Source organism: Tamandua tetradactyla, chromosome 1 (genome assembly GCF_023851605.1).
Source record: "Tamandua tetradactyla isolate mTamTet1 chromosome 1, mTamTet1.pri, whole genome shotgun sequence".
Classification (NCBI taxonomy): domain Eukaryota; kingdom Metazoa; phylum Chordata; class Mammalia; order Pilosa; family Myrmecophagidae; genus Tamandua; species Tamandua tetradactyla.
In genome coordinates, this window is record NC_135327.1 from 152,292,761 (window position 1) to 152,310,931 (window position 18,171).

The 18,171-nt window shown below is 36.1% G+C and overlaps 1 protein-coding gene across 3 annotated transcripts in view; it reads right to left on the reverse strand.

Annotated features, from left to right (window-relative positions):
• SAMTOR (S-adenosylmethionine sensor upstream of mTORC1) overlaps nucleotides 1-18,171 on the reverse strand; it is a 131,585-nt gene that overhangs the window by 88,145 nt on the left and 25,269 nt on the right. For all 3 annotated transcript variants that reach the window (XM_077111277.1, XM_077111356.1, XM_077111431.1), the window contains exon 2: nucleotides 7,982-8,123. In XM_077111277.1, the coding sequence (XP_076967392.1) occupies nucleotides 7,982-8,123 (142 nt within the window). The remainder of the gene's footprint in view (nucleotides 1-7,981; nucleotides 8,124-18,171) is intronic.

The following is an 18,171-nucleotide window of genomic DNA, read 5'->3' on the forward strand; positions in this document are numbered from 1 at the left end:
ATATATTCATCTATTTTCAGCACCCTGCAGTAATGACATTCTTTCGTTCTTCCTCATGCACAGACATTTTTAAAATTTGTCCATTTAGTCACTATTATTATACACTCCATGCATTCCTAGCTTATACCATCTCAATCTTTATCATCTTTCTTTCTGATTTCATTTATGCCCCCAGCTGGAGGTTATTCTTGTATCTGTATACAGATATACTATTTTAGTTTACAGTGTATTGGAGTGGCTGAAGGGATGCAACTGAAACTGCTGAACTGTGTTCCAGCAGACTTGATTCTTGAAGACAGCTGTATAAAGATATAACTTTTACAATGTGACTGTGTGATTGTGAAACCACGTGAATGGCATTCCTTTTATCCAGGGTATGGACAGATGAGTAAAAAAAAAGGATAAAAAATAAATAAATAATAGAGTGGAAAAAGGGTTAAATAAATAGGGTAGATGGAAACACTAGTGGTCAATGAGCAGAAGGGGTAAGGGGTACAGTATGTATGAGTTTTCTCATTTCTTTTTCTGAAGTGATACAAATTTTCTAAAAAATGACCATGGTGATAAATACACAACAATGTAATAATAGCCACTAATTATACACCATATATGGAATGCATGTGTGTGAAGATTTGTCAATAAAATTTTAAAAAGATATAATAAGAAAAGGAGTAAAATTAATTTCTAAACTCAAATTAAAAAAAAGATGACAATGATAGTCCATGGTGTATACAAAAAATATCACCAATCTGTACTGTTACTCAAACACTTTTAAGAGGCAAGGCTCTGGCTGACAGTGTATTTCATACCTTAATAGAATTTTGTGGAATTAAAAAGTATAATGATATTGGCTGGTTGTTCCCAAAGGCACTGGATACAGCTGATAAAGGGATAAGCTCAAAGCTTCAAATTCCCAGCTTCAAGTGCCACATGAAGTTTCTATGTGTGCCCTGAAAGAAATTAATTTCTTATGGCTGAAGACTTAGTATTTCAGAAAAACCAGGCCCAGTATTTTATTGTGAATGGCTGGATTACAATGAAAATTGATTTCCAACCTTGCAGGATGTCTGTTGTTAAAGTAAGGCTATTGATTGGGAAGGAATGGGATCCTGAAAGTTGGAATGGGGACATATGAACAGATAATGATGGCAGAGGGGACACAGAAACTCCAGATTCTGTGGAGTCTTCTTTGTCAGGTAAACCTTCAGTTCCTGAGGAATCAGCCACTCCACCCGCCACCTGAAGAGATTAAGGCTACTGTGCCTGATAAACCTTTAACCACCTCCCCTGAACTCACAACTCCTTCACTCATTTCACCAGATGAAACTTTAAGGAATGCTCTGAGGCAGTTGGCTTGCAAGACACTACTAATTCTTCTTTCATGAACCATTTTTTTCTTCCAGATCCATAACTAGACTGAAGTTCCAATAAACCTTAAAGGCAAGGTACAAAGTGTGACCTATGAGGAGGTACACTACACTCCAAAAGAACAACAGGATTTCTACAACTTATAAAGTCAGAAATCAGGGGAATATATATGGGAATAAATATTAAGGGTGTAGGATAATGGTGGAAAGAACATAACATTGGATCAGGCTTATTGATATGGGCCCACTAAGAAGAGATTTTGGATTCAGTTGTAGCTCAATGAGTTAAAAAGGGCTTTAACAGTTTGTTTAGGTGGTAAGCTGAAGTGTGGTCCAAAAAGTGGCCTGTATTACCTGAAGCTGAAATGCCAGAACTACCCTAGTATAATACAGATGAAGGAATCTAAAATCTTAGAAAGACTGAAATGTTTACAGTGAATTTATCATGCAATACCTGCTCATCCACCTCAGAAATTTCCAGAGGAAAATGTCCAGGACCATGAGGAATAAATATGTGAGAGCAGCTCCATCATCCCTGAAGAGCTCTATGGTCACTCTTCTCTATAGGTCAGATATTACTGCGGGAACTGCTCCCACTAAACTTGGATCCTTAAACATAATGGAAATGATAGGTCCCAGGGTTGGCAGGAACCTAGTGGCAGCATTTAACTGCCAAAGATGAGCCAGGTGTGGCTACCATAAAGGACAACAGAGTTAAGAGAGTTTTCAGAATAGTTTGGTTGGCAGAGACCTATAGCATTGGCTAGCTGATCATGCGGTACCTAGAAATGAAAGAGATGGGCAGTCTACTAAATTCTTACTTGAGTTGTATAAACAGAACAGTTCTAGGACAAGTGAACAAAAGTCTAAATTTAATCACAAAAACAAGAATCACAGCACTGCAGTCACAGACTTGAGACATTTTACAGACCCAGAATCCACTGAATGAAGGGAAGAAAGGGTTCCCTTGGAAAAGGGAACAGCTACAATGCTAACCTTCCTTCCAGTTTTCCCCAGAAGGACCTATAGCCTTTTACCAGGGTGACAGTACTGGGGAAAAGGAAATGATCAGACATTTCAGGGATTATTAGACGCTGGTTTGAAACTGATATAAATTCTAGGAGACCCAAAATGTCACATAAGGTACACCTTAAAGAGATCAGGTGATCAATGGAGTTTTAGCTCAGGTCCATCTCACGGTACGTCTAGTGGGTCCCCAAAAGTGTCTGTGGCTATTCCCACAATTCTAGAATGCATAATTAGAATATATATTCAGCAACTGGCAGAATCCCCACATTGGTTCCAACTTGTGGATGAGGACCATAATGGTAGGAAAAGGCAAGTGGAAGCCACCAGAACTACCTCTACCTAACAAAATAAAAAAGCAGTATCTCATTACCAGGGGGACTACAGAAATTAGTGCCACCATCAAGGATTATGTGAAGGATTTAGGGGTGGTGATTCCCACCATATCCCCAATTCAACTCTCATATTTGGCCTGTGCAGAAAACAGATGAGTCTTGGGGGATGACAGTGGATTATTATAAACATAACCAGGTAGTGACTTCTATTGCAGTTGCTGGTCTAGAGCTGGTATTATGACTTGAACAAATACACATCCCAGGTAGCTAGTATGCAGCTACTGATCTGGAAAATGCTTTTTTCTTGAAACTTGCTAGTAAAGACAAACTAGTCTTTTTCAATTCACAAGGCCAACAATATACCCATGCTGTGCTACCTCCGGGGTATATCAAATAACTCTCCAACCCTGTGTCATAAACAAGTCTGCAGTGAATGTACTTGCCTTTATCTTCCACAAAACATCACACTGGTCCTTTATATTGATGACATTATGCTGACTGGACCTACTGAGGAAGAAGTAGCAGCTACCCCTGACTTAATGGTAAGACATTTGTGTGTCAGAGGGTGGGAGAAATAACCAACAAAAATTCAGGGGTAGGTGTGCAGTGGTGTTAGGCATATCAAGATATCCTTTCTAAGATGTTTTGGCTAGCTAAAGCTGCCAAAATGTAATATATCAGAAATGGGGTGGCTTTTAACAATGAGGATTTATTAGGTTACAAGCTTACAGTTCTGAGGCCACGAAAATGTCCAAATCAAGGCATCATCAACACAACAACTTCTTTCTGCAGATAAGCTGCTGTTGATACAGGACTTTTCTATCACATGGCAAGGCACATGGAGGTATCTCCTGGTCTCTCCCTTCTCTTATGGGTTTCACTGCTTTCAACTTCTGGCTGCTTCTCTGCTTCTGTGTCTTTCTCTCTCAAAATCTATGTTTTTTTTCCTCTGTCTACTGTGTGTTTTTCTCTTAATTTTATCCTTTTATAAAGGATTCCCGTAAGAGGATTAAGACCCACCTGAGACATTCCTCAAATGAAACAACCTAATCAGTAGGTCCCACCCACAAAAGGTCTACACCCACAGGAATGAATTAGCTTTAAAAAATTATCTTTTCTGAGGGTATATAACAATTTCAAACCATCACACGAGGCAAAGGATAAGTTGTTGCATCTAGCTTCTACTACAACCAAAAAAGAGACACAAAGCCTAGTTGTCTCTTTAGATTTTGGAGGTAATATATTTCTCTTTTGGGTGTGCTACCATGGTCCATTTCCTGACTGATCTAAAAGCTGCTATTTTGAGTGGAAACTAGGACAAGAGGAGGCTCTGCAACAGGTCCGGGCTACCACACAACCTGCTTTGCCACTTGGTCCATATGATCTGCATTTCACTGGCAAATAAGAGCTGCTGTTTGTAGTCTTGGGCAGGCCACTATAAGAGAATCACAGCATAGACCCTTAGGATTTTGGAGAAAAGCCCTGCCATTCTCTGTAGATAACTTCCCTCCTTTCGAGAAACAGCTTTTGGTCTATTATTCAGCCTTAGGAGAGACCAAACACTTAACCATGAGTGACCACGTTAACCATGAGGTGCCCATCATGAACTGGGTGTTGTCTGGCCCACCAAGCCATATAATTGGACATGCACAGCAGCACTCTGTCATTAAAAGGAAGTGGTACATATGAGGTTGGGCTTGAGTGGGCCCCCACTCCTACCACTTACCTTCTCTTTCCACCCTATAGCTATGGCCTCTTCAATTAAGTGAGGAAGAGAAAACTTGGGCCTAGTTTATAGAGAGATCTGGCAGAGTGGTATGAGCACAAGCCTTTCTGAATGGGTCAAAAACATGAAGATATTTGCTTTGCATTCCTTGTGAATGCTCATCAGTAGGTGACTTCAACAAAGGTTTTTAATAATTAAGCGGATAGTATGACCTGTTCTATGGATAGAAGTTGGCTTCCTTCGCCGGTCATTCTTGTCATTGCTCAGTGGCTACGGTAGCAAGGATGGAGGCTATATATGGGCTCAGCCACACAGACTCCCACTTACCAAGGCTGACCTGGCTACAGTCACTGCTGAGTACCTAATGAGCCAGCAGTGAAGACAAACACACAGCCCCATATGTGGCACCGTTCACTGAGGTGATGAATCTGTTACCTGCTGGCAAGTTGATTATACTGAATCAGTTCTATCATGGAAGGGGTAGCATTTAATTCAACTAGAATAGACATTCCCTAAATATGGATTGTCCTTCCTTGCACACAATTCTCCTGCCAAAACTACCATCCATGGATTTACAGAATGTCTTATTTACCATCATGGTATTCAACATGGCACTGCTTCTGGCCAAGGAACCCCTTTCATGGCAAATGAAGTACAGGAATGGGCACATGCTCATAGAATTAACTAGTCTGATTTTGTTCCCCATCACCCTGAAACAGGTGGAATAAAAGAACAGTGGAACAGATATTTGAAGACTCAATTATGGCACCAACAGGGTGGTAATGTCTTGCAGGGCTGAATATGCTCTAAATCAGCAACCACTCTATGGTGCTGTTTCTCCCATAGCCAGGATTCATGGGTCCAGGAAACAAGAGGTGGAAGTGGGAATGGCACCACTCACTGTTACCCCTAGTGATCCACTAGAAAAAGTTTAGTTCCAAAAGGAGGAGTGCTTACACCAGAATACACAACAATGATTCCATTCAACTGGAAGTTAAGACTGCTACCCAGCCATTTGGGCTCCCTATGTCTCTGAATCAACAAATAAGCTGAGTTGCAGGGCTGGAGTAACTAATCCTGATTATTAAGGGAAAAGAGGACTGCTAGTACATAATGGAGGGAAAAAAGTTTGTCTGGAATACAAGAGATCCTTCAGAGTATTTCTTATTACAACCAGGCTCTATGATTAAAGTCAATGGAAAATTGCAACAACACAATCCAGGCAGGAATATTAATGGCACAGACCCTTCAGGAATGAAGGTTTCTGTCACCCCTCCAGGCAAAGAACAAAGACCAGCTGAGGTGGTTGTTGAAGTTAAAAGGAATATGGAATGGGTAGTGGAAGAAAGTGGTTATAACTACAAAGTTATATCTCCATGACCAGTTGAAGAAATTAGGAGTATAATGGTTATGAGTGTTTCCTCTTAGTTTTGTTTTGTATTTGTTTATATTTTATACATAAAGCAAATATCTTTTTCTTCCCTATCTTATCCCTTTGTCATATAAGTTGTATTAACTTGATGTCATAATATTGAAGTTATAGGATAACAAGTTTAAGAGTGAATATTACCCAAGGACTGCATCTTCTTCTGGGAAAAGTGTTGGTGCATTTATGGTTGTACATAGTATGGTTGAATGATGCTAGATGGATGTATGATTTTTACTGTTTTTATTTAGAGAATAATTATGATTTAAGGAGATGTGCATACATGCCAACTTAAGAAGGGATGGACTGTGATGGTTAAGTCCATGTATAAAGTGGCTAGATTATGGTTCTAAGTTTTTGGTCAAGCAAGCACTGGAGTCACTGTTAGTATAAGGGTATTCCATGGATTTAAACCATTAGTCCATTGACAACACATACAGCTGATTATGTCTACAGTCAACAAAGGAGATTGCCTTCAACAGTGAGGAAAATCTCATCCAATCAACTGAAGAGTTTAAAGGGAGAACTGATGATTTCAGTATTCAGAAAGAAAAATTTCTGTCGGTACTTTGGCCAGCCACATTCTCTTGGGGCGTTCATTAAAATCTTCATCAGAGTTCCCAATGTGTGGTCTGCTTTATGGAATTTGGACTTGCCAATCCCCACAGTCATATGAGTCAATTCCTAAAATAAATTTTAACATACACATGTATATATATATGTATATATATATATACATATGTGTGTGCGTGTGTGTGTGTGTATATATATATATATATATATATATATATATATGTATCTCTACATATTTTATCGATCTATCTATCTATCCTGCCATCTCTGCCTCTCTGAGGAAGCCTCAACTAAGCCAAAAGGAGAAAGGAATTAATAAATTAGGAAAAAGAAAACAGGACTAACAAATAAAAATATAGCCTGATTCTTTTATTTACATAAACTTGTGCAAGTAAATCTTAAAACCTGGATGAAACAGACAATTTTCTAGGAAAATGCAATTTGTTGAACCAGCCTCTGGTATAAATAGAAAGTTTAAACAAAACTAAAATGCATAATGAAATGGAGAAGTTATCAAAGATTTATCTAACCAAGAAGCACCATACTAGTGAAGAATTCTACGCAACCTTCAAAAACCAGATAATCTAAAAGCTAAACAAAGGAACATTTTCAAATTCATTTTTAGGGGAATCTGATAAAAGACTATAAAAAATAGTCTTACAGACTTATAAATATTTGTATAAGAATAGTGAATATAACTGTAGCCAATAGAATTAAACATGACCAAACAGTGTATACTTCAGGAATGTAAGGATGGTTCAATATAATAAAATCCATTAGTGTAATTCACTATATTCATAAATCCAAGGAGAAAACTCATATATTCATCTCCATAAATGCTAAAAAAAAATTTAACAATTTTAACACCCAGTCCTAATAAAAACACTTAAGAAAATAGGAATTGATGGCTACCGCCTTTGACACTAAAAATACATATATCAACTAAAAAGTCAGCAACTTATTTAATAAGGTCAAACTACACACAAACTCTACTCGAGAGAACTAATTGGCACTACTTCTATTTCCAATGTTTTTAACACTATAGTCTATATATGATGAGAAAAAGAAACATTACCCAAAGTCAATAAAAATGCTGGAATACCATGAATTACAAATAAAAAATTTAAGATTTAAAGGTTCTTAACATGTTTTATAATTTTAAATGATAGGAAAGCAGTCATTTTTACTGACTCCAAATATGGATAGTTATCAAAGGAAATTTCTGTGCTATATTTAAACATCAAAATTAAATATATAAAATGTACTAAAGCTATATATTTTAAAAAGTTAAAATAGAAAATGAAAAGTTATGTCAAAGGAAAATCATTTGATTTTAAAAAGATGAATGAAATAAACCTAGGGAAAATGAGGCAAGGGGAAGAAGTTGTTTAAAAGAATCACCTGTTTTAAAATATTTCTGATTTTCCACTTTGGCACAATTAATTATAAAATACAGAACCATTACTTAGATTTAAGAGTTTAAACAGTACATTAGAAAACAAAAATTTTATTTTGTAAAAACACTTACCTACAACACCATTCAATACGACCTTCACCCTCACAAGTTTTTGCCCAATGATTATCTGCCAAATTTTTCATTGCAACAGCATATTCACAAAGCGTTTCTTCATCCTCACAGTGTTCTCTCCAGATCTTATCAAAATCTCCCACTATAAACAAGGAAAAAAGTAAATTAACTTAAAAACATGTTTAGGCTTTTTAAAGTTTGAGCAAAAACTAAAATTTAAAGTTAAATTTTATGTATGGGTGCACGGGTAGTTCAGTGATAGCATTCTTGCTTGCCACATGTGAGACCTGGATTCAATTCCTAGCCCATGCACTCCAAAAAAAAATTTTCTTTTTTTCCAACAAATGGTACTGCAATAATAGGATATTGACATTAAAAAAATGAAATGTGACCCACCTGATCTCTGCTGCACAGCATGCCAAAAATAAAGTTAAAGGTGTGTATAAGCAAAATTATGAAGACTTCATGAAGCTTTAAACATATTTTAAGAGTTCCTTTATGCAGATGGCTGCATCATTTTAATTATGATGATTTGATATTACATATGTTTTACTATTTTAAACAGATGGATTTGTGAAGGTGAAAAAAAACTGGTGAATACAAGTAGATGAGTGCTGGTTAAGTTCATGCGTCAATTTGGTTAGGATACGGTTCAGTTATTTGGTCAAACAAGTACTGGTCTGACTATTTCTGTGAGGATATTTCATAGATTTAAATCATCAGTAAGTTGACTGCATCCAAGACTGATGGCTTCTATAATCAATAAAGGAGATGGCCTTCAGTAATGGGAGAATCCAACTAGTTGACAACCTTAAAGGGTGAACTGATGATTTACCATCTCTGCTTCAGCCAGCCAGCTTCTCCTGGGGAATTCACTGAAACCCTTATCATTTCCCAACTTGTGGCTTGCTCTATGGAATTTGGACTGGCCGATTCTCACAGTCGCATAGGCCAATTCCTATTTTTTAAAAATTAATATTTGCATTATATAAATATTTTCCTGTTGGTTCTGTTTTCCTGGAGAACCCTGGCTAATACAACATGTATGAGCTATTAGCTTATAAATTAAAGACATGCTGGTGGGGGACAAGTATGGCTGAGCATTCAAACATTGTCTTTCTATGGTTGGGCAATATGACCTTGCAGGAGCAAAGCAAAAATACTTAAGCCTACTTCTTGCCTGTTATTTTCTTGGAACCTACAAATTTATCACTCTCCTACATTACTCAGCCATAAAAAAGGTAAAAAGTTCTGACAAATGCAACAATAGGGATGTTGCAACTCGAATATATCATGTTGAGTAAAATCAGCTAGACACAAATGGTCAAATATTACATGATCTCACTAATATAAAATAATTAGAATAAGCAAACTCACAGAATCAGAACCTAGAATATAGGTTACCAGGGGATGGGGTAGAGGAGAAGAATAGGGAATTAAGGCTTAAAATAAAAAGTAAATTTTAAAATAAGAAGCTAGTATGTGAGATGGCAAAATAAATTAACAAGCAAGTAAATTAAATATTTGTATTTGCACACATTTTCCTAAGGCAAAAATGTTGCTATGGTGCTAGAAAAACAACCTTGGAAGTCTCTCCAAAATTTTGAACCTTGATAAACCATTTTGAATAAAAGCTAAAAGTGGACAACATTATCTGGCTACAGTATCACTTTCAGCTACTATCCCTACCTATCCACCCTCACCATTACAAAAAAATTATATTAGTCATCATATTTACATGAAATCTGAAGTATCAGTGTGAGAAGTGATAAAGAAAGGTATGGGTATGCTATGGCCAAATAAAGGACATACACAATAGCAAGGGTCAATGGGTAAATAAAAATTACTAGGATGGCTTTACTCAATGTACTTAGGCATAAGACTTAGATTCCTTTGCCCAACTAAGGACAACTTAGACTAATGCTTGGAGATTGAATAAACTTTAAAAAATAAATAGAGGAGACCAAAAATGGAGCAGCAGCTATGGGCCCCCAGGGCAGCTGGGATGGACACAAGATAGCGACGGCGGACATAAGTCTCAAAGAAGCATTTCTCAACCCTTTGATGTGGAGTCCTGGTGCATCCTAGGATTTCTGTTCCATTTTGAGAAAGAAAAAAGAAGTGGGAGGTCTCATATTACCTGACTTTAAAGCATATTACCAAGCTATAGTGATCAAAACAGCATGGCACTGGCATAAAGATAATATACGGACCAGTGGATTTGAATACAGTGCTCCGAGATAAGACTTTCTCATCTACGAACAACTGATCTTTGATAAGGTGGTCAAGCCAACCTACCTGGGACAGAGCAGCCTCTTCAAAATGGTGCTTGGAGAACTAGATATCCATATGCAAAAGAATGAAAGATGATCCACATCTCACACCCTATACAAAAATTAACTCAACTGGATCAAATGTTAGAGCTAAGACCACAAAACTTTTAGAAGATAATGTAGGGAAATATAAATCTTGTGAGAAGAGTAAGTTTCCTAGACCTTAGACCAAAAACACAAGTATGGAAAAAGAGAAATAAACAAATGGGAAGTCTCAAAATTAAATATTTGTGTGCATCAAAGAACTTTGTCAAGAAAATAAAAAGGAAGCCTGAGCAGTGGGAAACAATATTTGGAAACTACATATCAAGTAAGCACTCAGTATCCAGAATATATAAAGAGATTCTTCAACTCAATAATGAAAAGACAAACAATTTAAAAATGGACAAAAGACATGAACAGACACTTCTCAGAAGGGGAAATTCAACTGGCTAAAAGGAACATGAAAAGATGCTCAACAAAAGTAGGCATTTACTAAAAAAAAACAAATAGAACAGCAAAATTTGAGGATGATAAATATATTCAAATTCTTTCTGCAAATGAGACTATTGAATTCTAGCATTTAAGAGTTTCTTTTTTTTTTTTTGACATAAAAGGAATTACAAGAGCTCACAAAAACAATAATTACTTTTCTATTCAAAATTCAAGAACTCCCTATTAATCCCACTTGTTGGTTACTGAGGCTTACAGTCCAAGAAGTACTAAACTGAAAACCAAACTATTAGTCCTCTAGTCTGACCTAGTCAAGAAAGTGCATTAAGAACACAGACACACCCTTCATACAATACTGTCCACATAAAATGAATATATATCAGCTTCATCTTAGTCTAAGTCTGAACACTGATTTTAAGCCCAAAAGGGATGAAAAGTTTATTTTAAAGTTATATTCTTACATAACGGTATTTTCATTAATCACTAACATTTGTATATTGACAGTGTTCTAAATGTGTTAAATAGCAGATTGGCAGTAACTTCATTTAAAAGCAGGCAAACAAAAATTTTTCAAATTCTCAAATGCTTCAAAGTTTTAGCGACATATTTCATCTGCAGTTATTTATTAAGTCTCTAGTACAGGAAGTAAAAGCTTTGAAATAAATATTCTGATTAATGAACAATTAAGATACTTTAACTTTTAATAAATCATAACAGTTATTCTGACTTTCTATCATATTTGATTCCAAATGCTTCATTAATATATATTATAATCTTAAAGGTGCTTTATCTTTTCTTCAACTCTAGAAAGTGCTGTGTTTGAACTTGTAATTTTCACTACCCAATATATAAATGTACTACATCTGCTAGTAAAGGTGTAGCTATGAATGCTTTTGAAATGTGAATGGTCATATTTTAATTTGTGGAAAAAATTTTAATTTTCTCATGGTACACTTTCATAAAGTAGGCTGGTTTGGATGTAAATCCAGTTGCATTTTTATGTGAAAAGCAGAATAGTATTTCAAAAATGAGAGCAACAAACAAACATTATTTGCCATCCCTCTATGATTCCTTCTATGCTATTACTTTGTTTGTTTGAGTGCATGGTCTAGGAAATGAACATGCTATTATTTTAATAGCAAAAACCACCCATAGAAAGGAAAATCTTAATTATTTGAGACCCACATTCTAAAATCATACTATATTTTATACTGTAAGTGTTGTACATTATATATTCAAAATTTTAAGAAGAGCAGAATTAATTTAAGATATCGCTCTGGAACCTCTACCCCCAAGCATCAATTCATACCCAAGTATACAAACTATAGATAATTGAAATTTGACTAAATATAACAAATAGCAGTGTGTCAACAGGCAAAAATACTATTTAACAATTATGGTATTGAGTGAACATCAACATCATTCCTAACGATCTTTCAATTCCTATTGGTATTAAAAAAAAAAGCTTCAAAAGGAGATAACATCTCTTTTCCTTCAACATAAGAGTGAATCTTTTCAAGCTGTGCACACAAAGATAATAGGTATTCCTGGAAAAGTTGATGCTAGCAATATTTTGAGGAAAAATTATAACCTAAGAAAAACACTAAACATTTATATACTTTCAACTTTCTGATTATTATAATAAAACAAGAAGCAATGCAGTGCAGTGGCTAAAGAAATGGGTGTGGAATCACTGAGTTTGATTTCTGCCTTCTCTAATCACTAGGCATAAAACTTTGAATAAGTTAATGTGTCTAACTAGCTATCTTATAGGGTACATATACCCTATATAACAGGTAGCAGCATTTACAACTAAGCACATATGCTATTTGTCAGTGTTCACTGGACTATGTTTCGTAACTGCCTTTCAACTTTAATTTTATACAATATAATTTTATACAATTTTCACTATTATCTTAAATATATAATAAAATGTTAACATTACATTCTCAAGTCATCTTTGTGGCTCTTTTAGCAAATATAAATTAAGCAATGCATGCATTATGTCATGGACTCCTGTTCTTGTTTTATAAAAACACAGCAGTTTGAAAGTATTAAAAGGTCAAATAACTATTTTTAAAATATTGCACTACAAAAAAAAATACTGCACTATAAATGAATAAATTAAATTTTAATCTGTCTTTGGAAGACAGAATAAAGTTAAAAATCCAAAATGACAGAATTTAAAGGGTGCCTGTTCCGAAAGTACAATTCCTTAAGTAACACTCTATGAAGTCATAAAATAAACTCTTCTATTTCAAAACAGTGATACAGTCATGCTCCTATTAAAACCTTCAGACAACATGCAATTCATGAGCTAAAGAACCAAGTTACAAAGTGTAATAGTTTTTTTCATTAAAATTCCATTGAATCCTTTTTTTCAAATTTTATTTTCCAATGACTTACAGCCACTTTAAAAGGGTTAACAATCTTAACCCTTTAAATTTGTTAGTCCTTTTAAACTGGCTGTTTAAGTCACTGGATTTGAATTTTAATTTATTTGAATTGTCTTTTAACTTATTTCTTTCTACATTGGTTTAAGATTTGGATCTACTTCCTAATACCAATTTAAAATAATGCTGTCTTCAAACGTATGGTGATAGAAGCCAAAATAGTGGTTATATCTGGTGAAGGCTACTGACTAAGGGGTGCTCATGGGAGCCATCCAAGATGCTAGATGGCAGTTGCATAGAAGTATACATATGAAAAACTCATCAAGCTGTATACTAAGACTTGTTAACTCTACTGTTTGAAAGTTATATCTTATAAAAAAGTAAAACCAATAATAATGAATAAAACTGCCTTAAGAATTGTACAATGCTCCTGAAGATAAGTCTGATACTCTACAATCTCTTAAAAGATTGCTGATGTTCAGGCCAAATGTATAGATACATATTCTATATGAGGAAGAATAAAGCTATGACAAGCACTATAATAGAAAAAGCACTTAAGTTCAGAGTTAAAAGACCTGGGTTCCTGTTCTGGCTCTACCATTAATTCATTTACAGTAAGATTTTGAGAACCTTATTCTTTGTCTCTATTTACTTATCAACTTCCCAAAGCCATGGTCTCTTACATGGTAATAGGAGTCATTCAAACACAAGTTCAACAATCAAAACTAGGTTTAACATGTGTACACAAATTTCCTTTCTGTAATACTTCTTAGTTTACATGCTACAGAATGCGCAATCTAAGATAAGGACCTGGCTATGAGTAGTTTATTGGGAGAGGATACCAGGAAACAAGAATGAGGAAGAAGGAAGAATAAGGCCAAGTAGGAGAAAAAAAGCCAATACAAGGGTCAATTATTGAGGATGATGCTGTGGGCAGCCACGAAGCATACAATAAACTTCCAAGAATTGTATACTTAAAGGATGGCTGGCTGGAGCATTTATTTAATGTTCCTCAGTTCCCTACTAATTGAGGTTGTTAATCTAAACTTTCGTCTGTACTTGGGCAGAGAGTAAAAAGCCACCCTCATTGGGCTCCAACAGTGTTGGAGAAAGGCAGAAAAGAAAGCAGCACACATTTGAAGTGGACCTCCATCACACCTTAGTGACACTGGGATCATAATAAGCTGAGGGCCAAGGGTATGTGATATGGACATCACAGATACCTATTACAAATTCTCAAAGTCCTAAACATGTCATTGGATACCTTTACACTCAATTTATTCTAGAATTATTCTACTAGTTATGCAATGCAAAGACAATTGTATATGTACATGAACCTATTACTCCACAGCTGTTCAGAAAATCTCTAATTTTGTCCACTCAGTAAAATTCTTACATTCTTATGAAGTTTTAAGGCTTACTACCTACTTTCTGAAGTTTTAAAGAAGAATTCAAATTTAGTTTGCAGACTTATTCAAAGCAAACTCATTACAAACAGCTTCAATTTAAAGTTACCAGCAGATTCTTTCAAAGCATGCTGACATTAAATTGATGTGTAATTGGTAAAGTGTAGTACACTTAATATATAATTGAGAGCAACTAATGAAATTTTATATACTCATTATTTCAGCAGACTTACTGAAAAACTACTCTATTTCAAACATCACAGAGAATAATAAAGTGAATAAGTGAACAGTGGTATCACAGGAGGAAGGGGAAAAGGCATAATAAAATGTACTGAATTCCATAATAAGATATAAATCTGATATGTTCCCTATGCCTCATGTGTAATACATCTGGACCCAGAAGTTTTCAAACATAAAGCCTTCAGATAAGAGAACATTCTACTCTCCAGAATACCTGGGAAAGCTTATTAATAAATTTTTCAGAAATGGTTATTAAACAAAAATACTAATAGACTAATTTATAATTTTAAACACAAGTGGTGCCCACTTAAATTGCCAAGCCAAGTTCAATACGGAAATCAATGAACCAAATTTTTCTGATGGTAGGTCCTATATCAAGATAATACCATAATTATTGACCAAATTCACCTATATAGTCAATATATACCAAAAGTAAAGAATAAGAACAGCAACTGACTATATAAAAAGACAATGACAACTAACCAGAAAAGACTATTTATTAATTCATTCATTCATTTAAAAAGATGTTAAGTTCTAGTTTTAGTAATTTTGTGATTAGCTTAAGATATAAGTTTGATTGCAACTGTCTTTGTAAAAACTCAAGTACACATTCAGCCATACATTTTTGCTCACTTAATCCCTTCAAGAACTTCTGTACAACAAGTCCAAACTCAAGTGAACCAATGACATCCATAAACTACCTCTTTAGAGTTGATACCATTCTTTCTTTATGAATTATCCTCTCTCCTGCCACCTGGTATGGCAAATTTCTTTCTTTCAAAACATAACTGAGAATTGTGGGGAGTTAGGAAGCTCTAGGAATCAGTTCTCCACCAAAACTATTAGAAGGAATTGTCTGGACCACTGACTTCTAACTCCAGAGTCTAAGGGAACATTGTGCAGCATCCAGGGAAAAATAGGAAGAGGCTCATAAATTGTGATAAAGACCAGTGTGTGTTTCATCCTCCCCGCAGCAGCTATCATCCTCCTTCTCTCTACCCCCAAAAGGCAGCAGTGAGGACAGAAACTCCAGCTCCTGGCTCATCTTGCTGGTGCTAGGGTGGGACACAACTACTACTACACCAACCTCTGGGGGTGTGTAATCTGATCCCAGATTGCTGCCTCTGATCAGCTACTTAATAGATCTCTGGGGACCCCCTCTGAGGGCAGCCATTCCAAACTCCCTGGAGCAAAGACAGCAGAAGAAATTTAAAGACAGTAATCTTCCTCAAAACTCCAGGAAACGGCAAAGGGGCTACATTAACCAGGCAAGTGCTGATTTAGGAAAATATCGCTTCAAAAGCCATTGAAAAAGCTCCTGGTGTCCTTGCTAGCCATTCCCCTACCCCATACAGAAAATACGGTGAAGCCAGCTTCATCTCCCATTATGGGCCCCTTGCCTGTACCGGAGAGAACAAAGGACCCCTGTGTGCATAAAGGAGTGCATATATGTCAGTGTTAATCTACCAGGTAGATGTCTGAGAAACTAATCTAGACTAATCCAGAGACTAATCAGGATGCCAGAGTTCATCCTGAGGGCAGAGAAGCCCCCTGTAGAAAGCTGAGCCAGTATGAGGAAAAGTTGAAGACAGCTTATGGAAAAGGACTTCTTACATTAAGTCACTCAAAAGAGTACCCAGGAAGAAGCGGAGGTCTATTCCAAAGGGAGTAAGGAGTAAAGGGGGCATTCACACAAACACCTGTAAACTGTAAATGAGGAATTCCTAAGGTCCAAAAAGCAGGTTCCCCACTCTGATGCCAGGCAGGCCCAGATAAAAAAAGAGAAGACCATCTACTTCCCATTTGCCTTGGGCTGATCTGCTTGAAAGGAGTGGTATGTTCTAAAGGAGACCACCAATCAAGGCACAGCCAATTTGCAAAGAGTGTGAAAGGTGCCTTTTGCATTTGTTTGTTTTGATTAGCTCCTAGAACTCCAGAAAATCTCTGTCATATCACCTACTGGATACAAATTTAAGGGACAGTCTAGTAACTATATCCCAGAGTTAACATTTCAGAATATTAAAATGTACAGCATGCAACAAAAGATTACAAGAAAAACAAAGAAACAGGAAATGATGGTTCATACAAAGGAACAAGATAAAAATCCAGAAACTATCAATGACAAGGACCAGACTTTGGACTTACCAGACAGAGACTTCAACATAATGATCCTCAGTATGTTCAAGGAGATAAAGGAAAACATAGAGATTCCAAAGCATTCGAAGCAAACTATGAATTAATAATATGGGAGTGTCTCCAGAGAAATAATGGAGTAAAAGAACACAGCACTCGAAATGAAAAATTTGCTTGATAGTTTCAACAGCAGACAGGAGGTGGAAGAAGAAAGAATCAGTGAACTCAAAGACAAGACAACTGAAATGATACAGGCTATGAAACAGAAAGATAAGAGAATAAAAAAGAGCAGAGCCTAAGACCCCTGTGGGACAACATCAAGTATATTAATATATGCATTATGGAAGTTCCAGAAGGAGAAGAAAGAAAGAGGGAGAAGGAAGATTCAAATAAATAGTGTCAGAAAAATCCCCAGATTTCATAAAAGACATTCAAGAATTCCAATGAATCCCAAACAGGATAAATGCAAAGATAACCATGCCTAAACACATAGTAACCAAAAGAGAGTTCTGAAAGCTTCAAGAGAAAAGCAATGAGTAGGGAACAAAGGAATCCCCCAAAATAAGTGCCTATTTCTCATAAAAACTATGGAGTCAAGAAGGTAGTTTAATACTTAAAGTGCTAGAAAAAAAAATTGTTAAACAAAAATTTTACATCCAGCAAGAGTTTCTTTCAAAAACGAGAGAGAGAACAGAAACCAGAAGAGAAAGGAGAGGACCTTGCCACTGAGGACAGAAAGTCAAGAGACCAGAGGATTGATTGCTGGTCAGCTAGGATACAGATATGGGAGGAAGCAAATCTTCTAGCCAAAGCCTTGAGTTGCTCTTCTGCCTTCTGAAACAGTGAGCCAATGAACTCCCGTTGTTTAAACCAAGCCCTTATATGGAATTTGTCATAGTAGAGTGGCAAAGAAAGACATTTGGCTTTCTAGTAGTAGCTAGTGTTTTCAGGAGGTCTTGGCAACTTTACTGCTGAAAACAGTAGTCCTGTTTCAAAGCAAATCTTTAAAGAGGAGAGCCTTTATGAAGAGAAAGCCGTGTGGAGGAAGGGAAGCAGGAAGCTAGAAGTCAACAGAATCAGGAAGAGAAAGGAGAGAACTTTGTGATGTGTATTGTCACGTGATGGGAATGCCAAGGAACTCAAGCACTGTCAGCAGCCAGCCCCAAAATGTGACATCTTTGGAGAGAAAAGCACCCACTGACACCTTGATTTTGGACTTCTCCCATCCTCAAAATCAATGTTGAATTGCACTG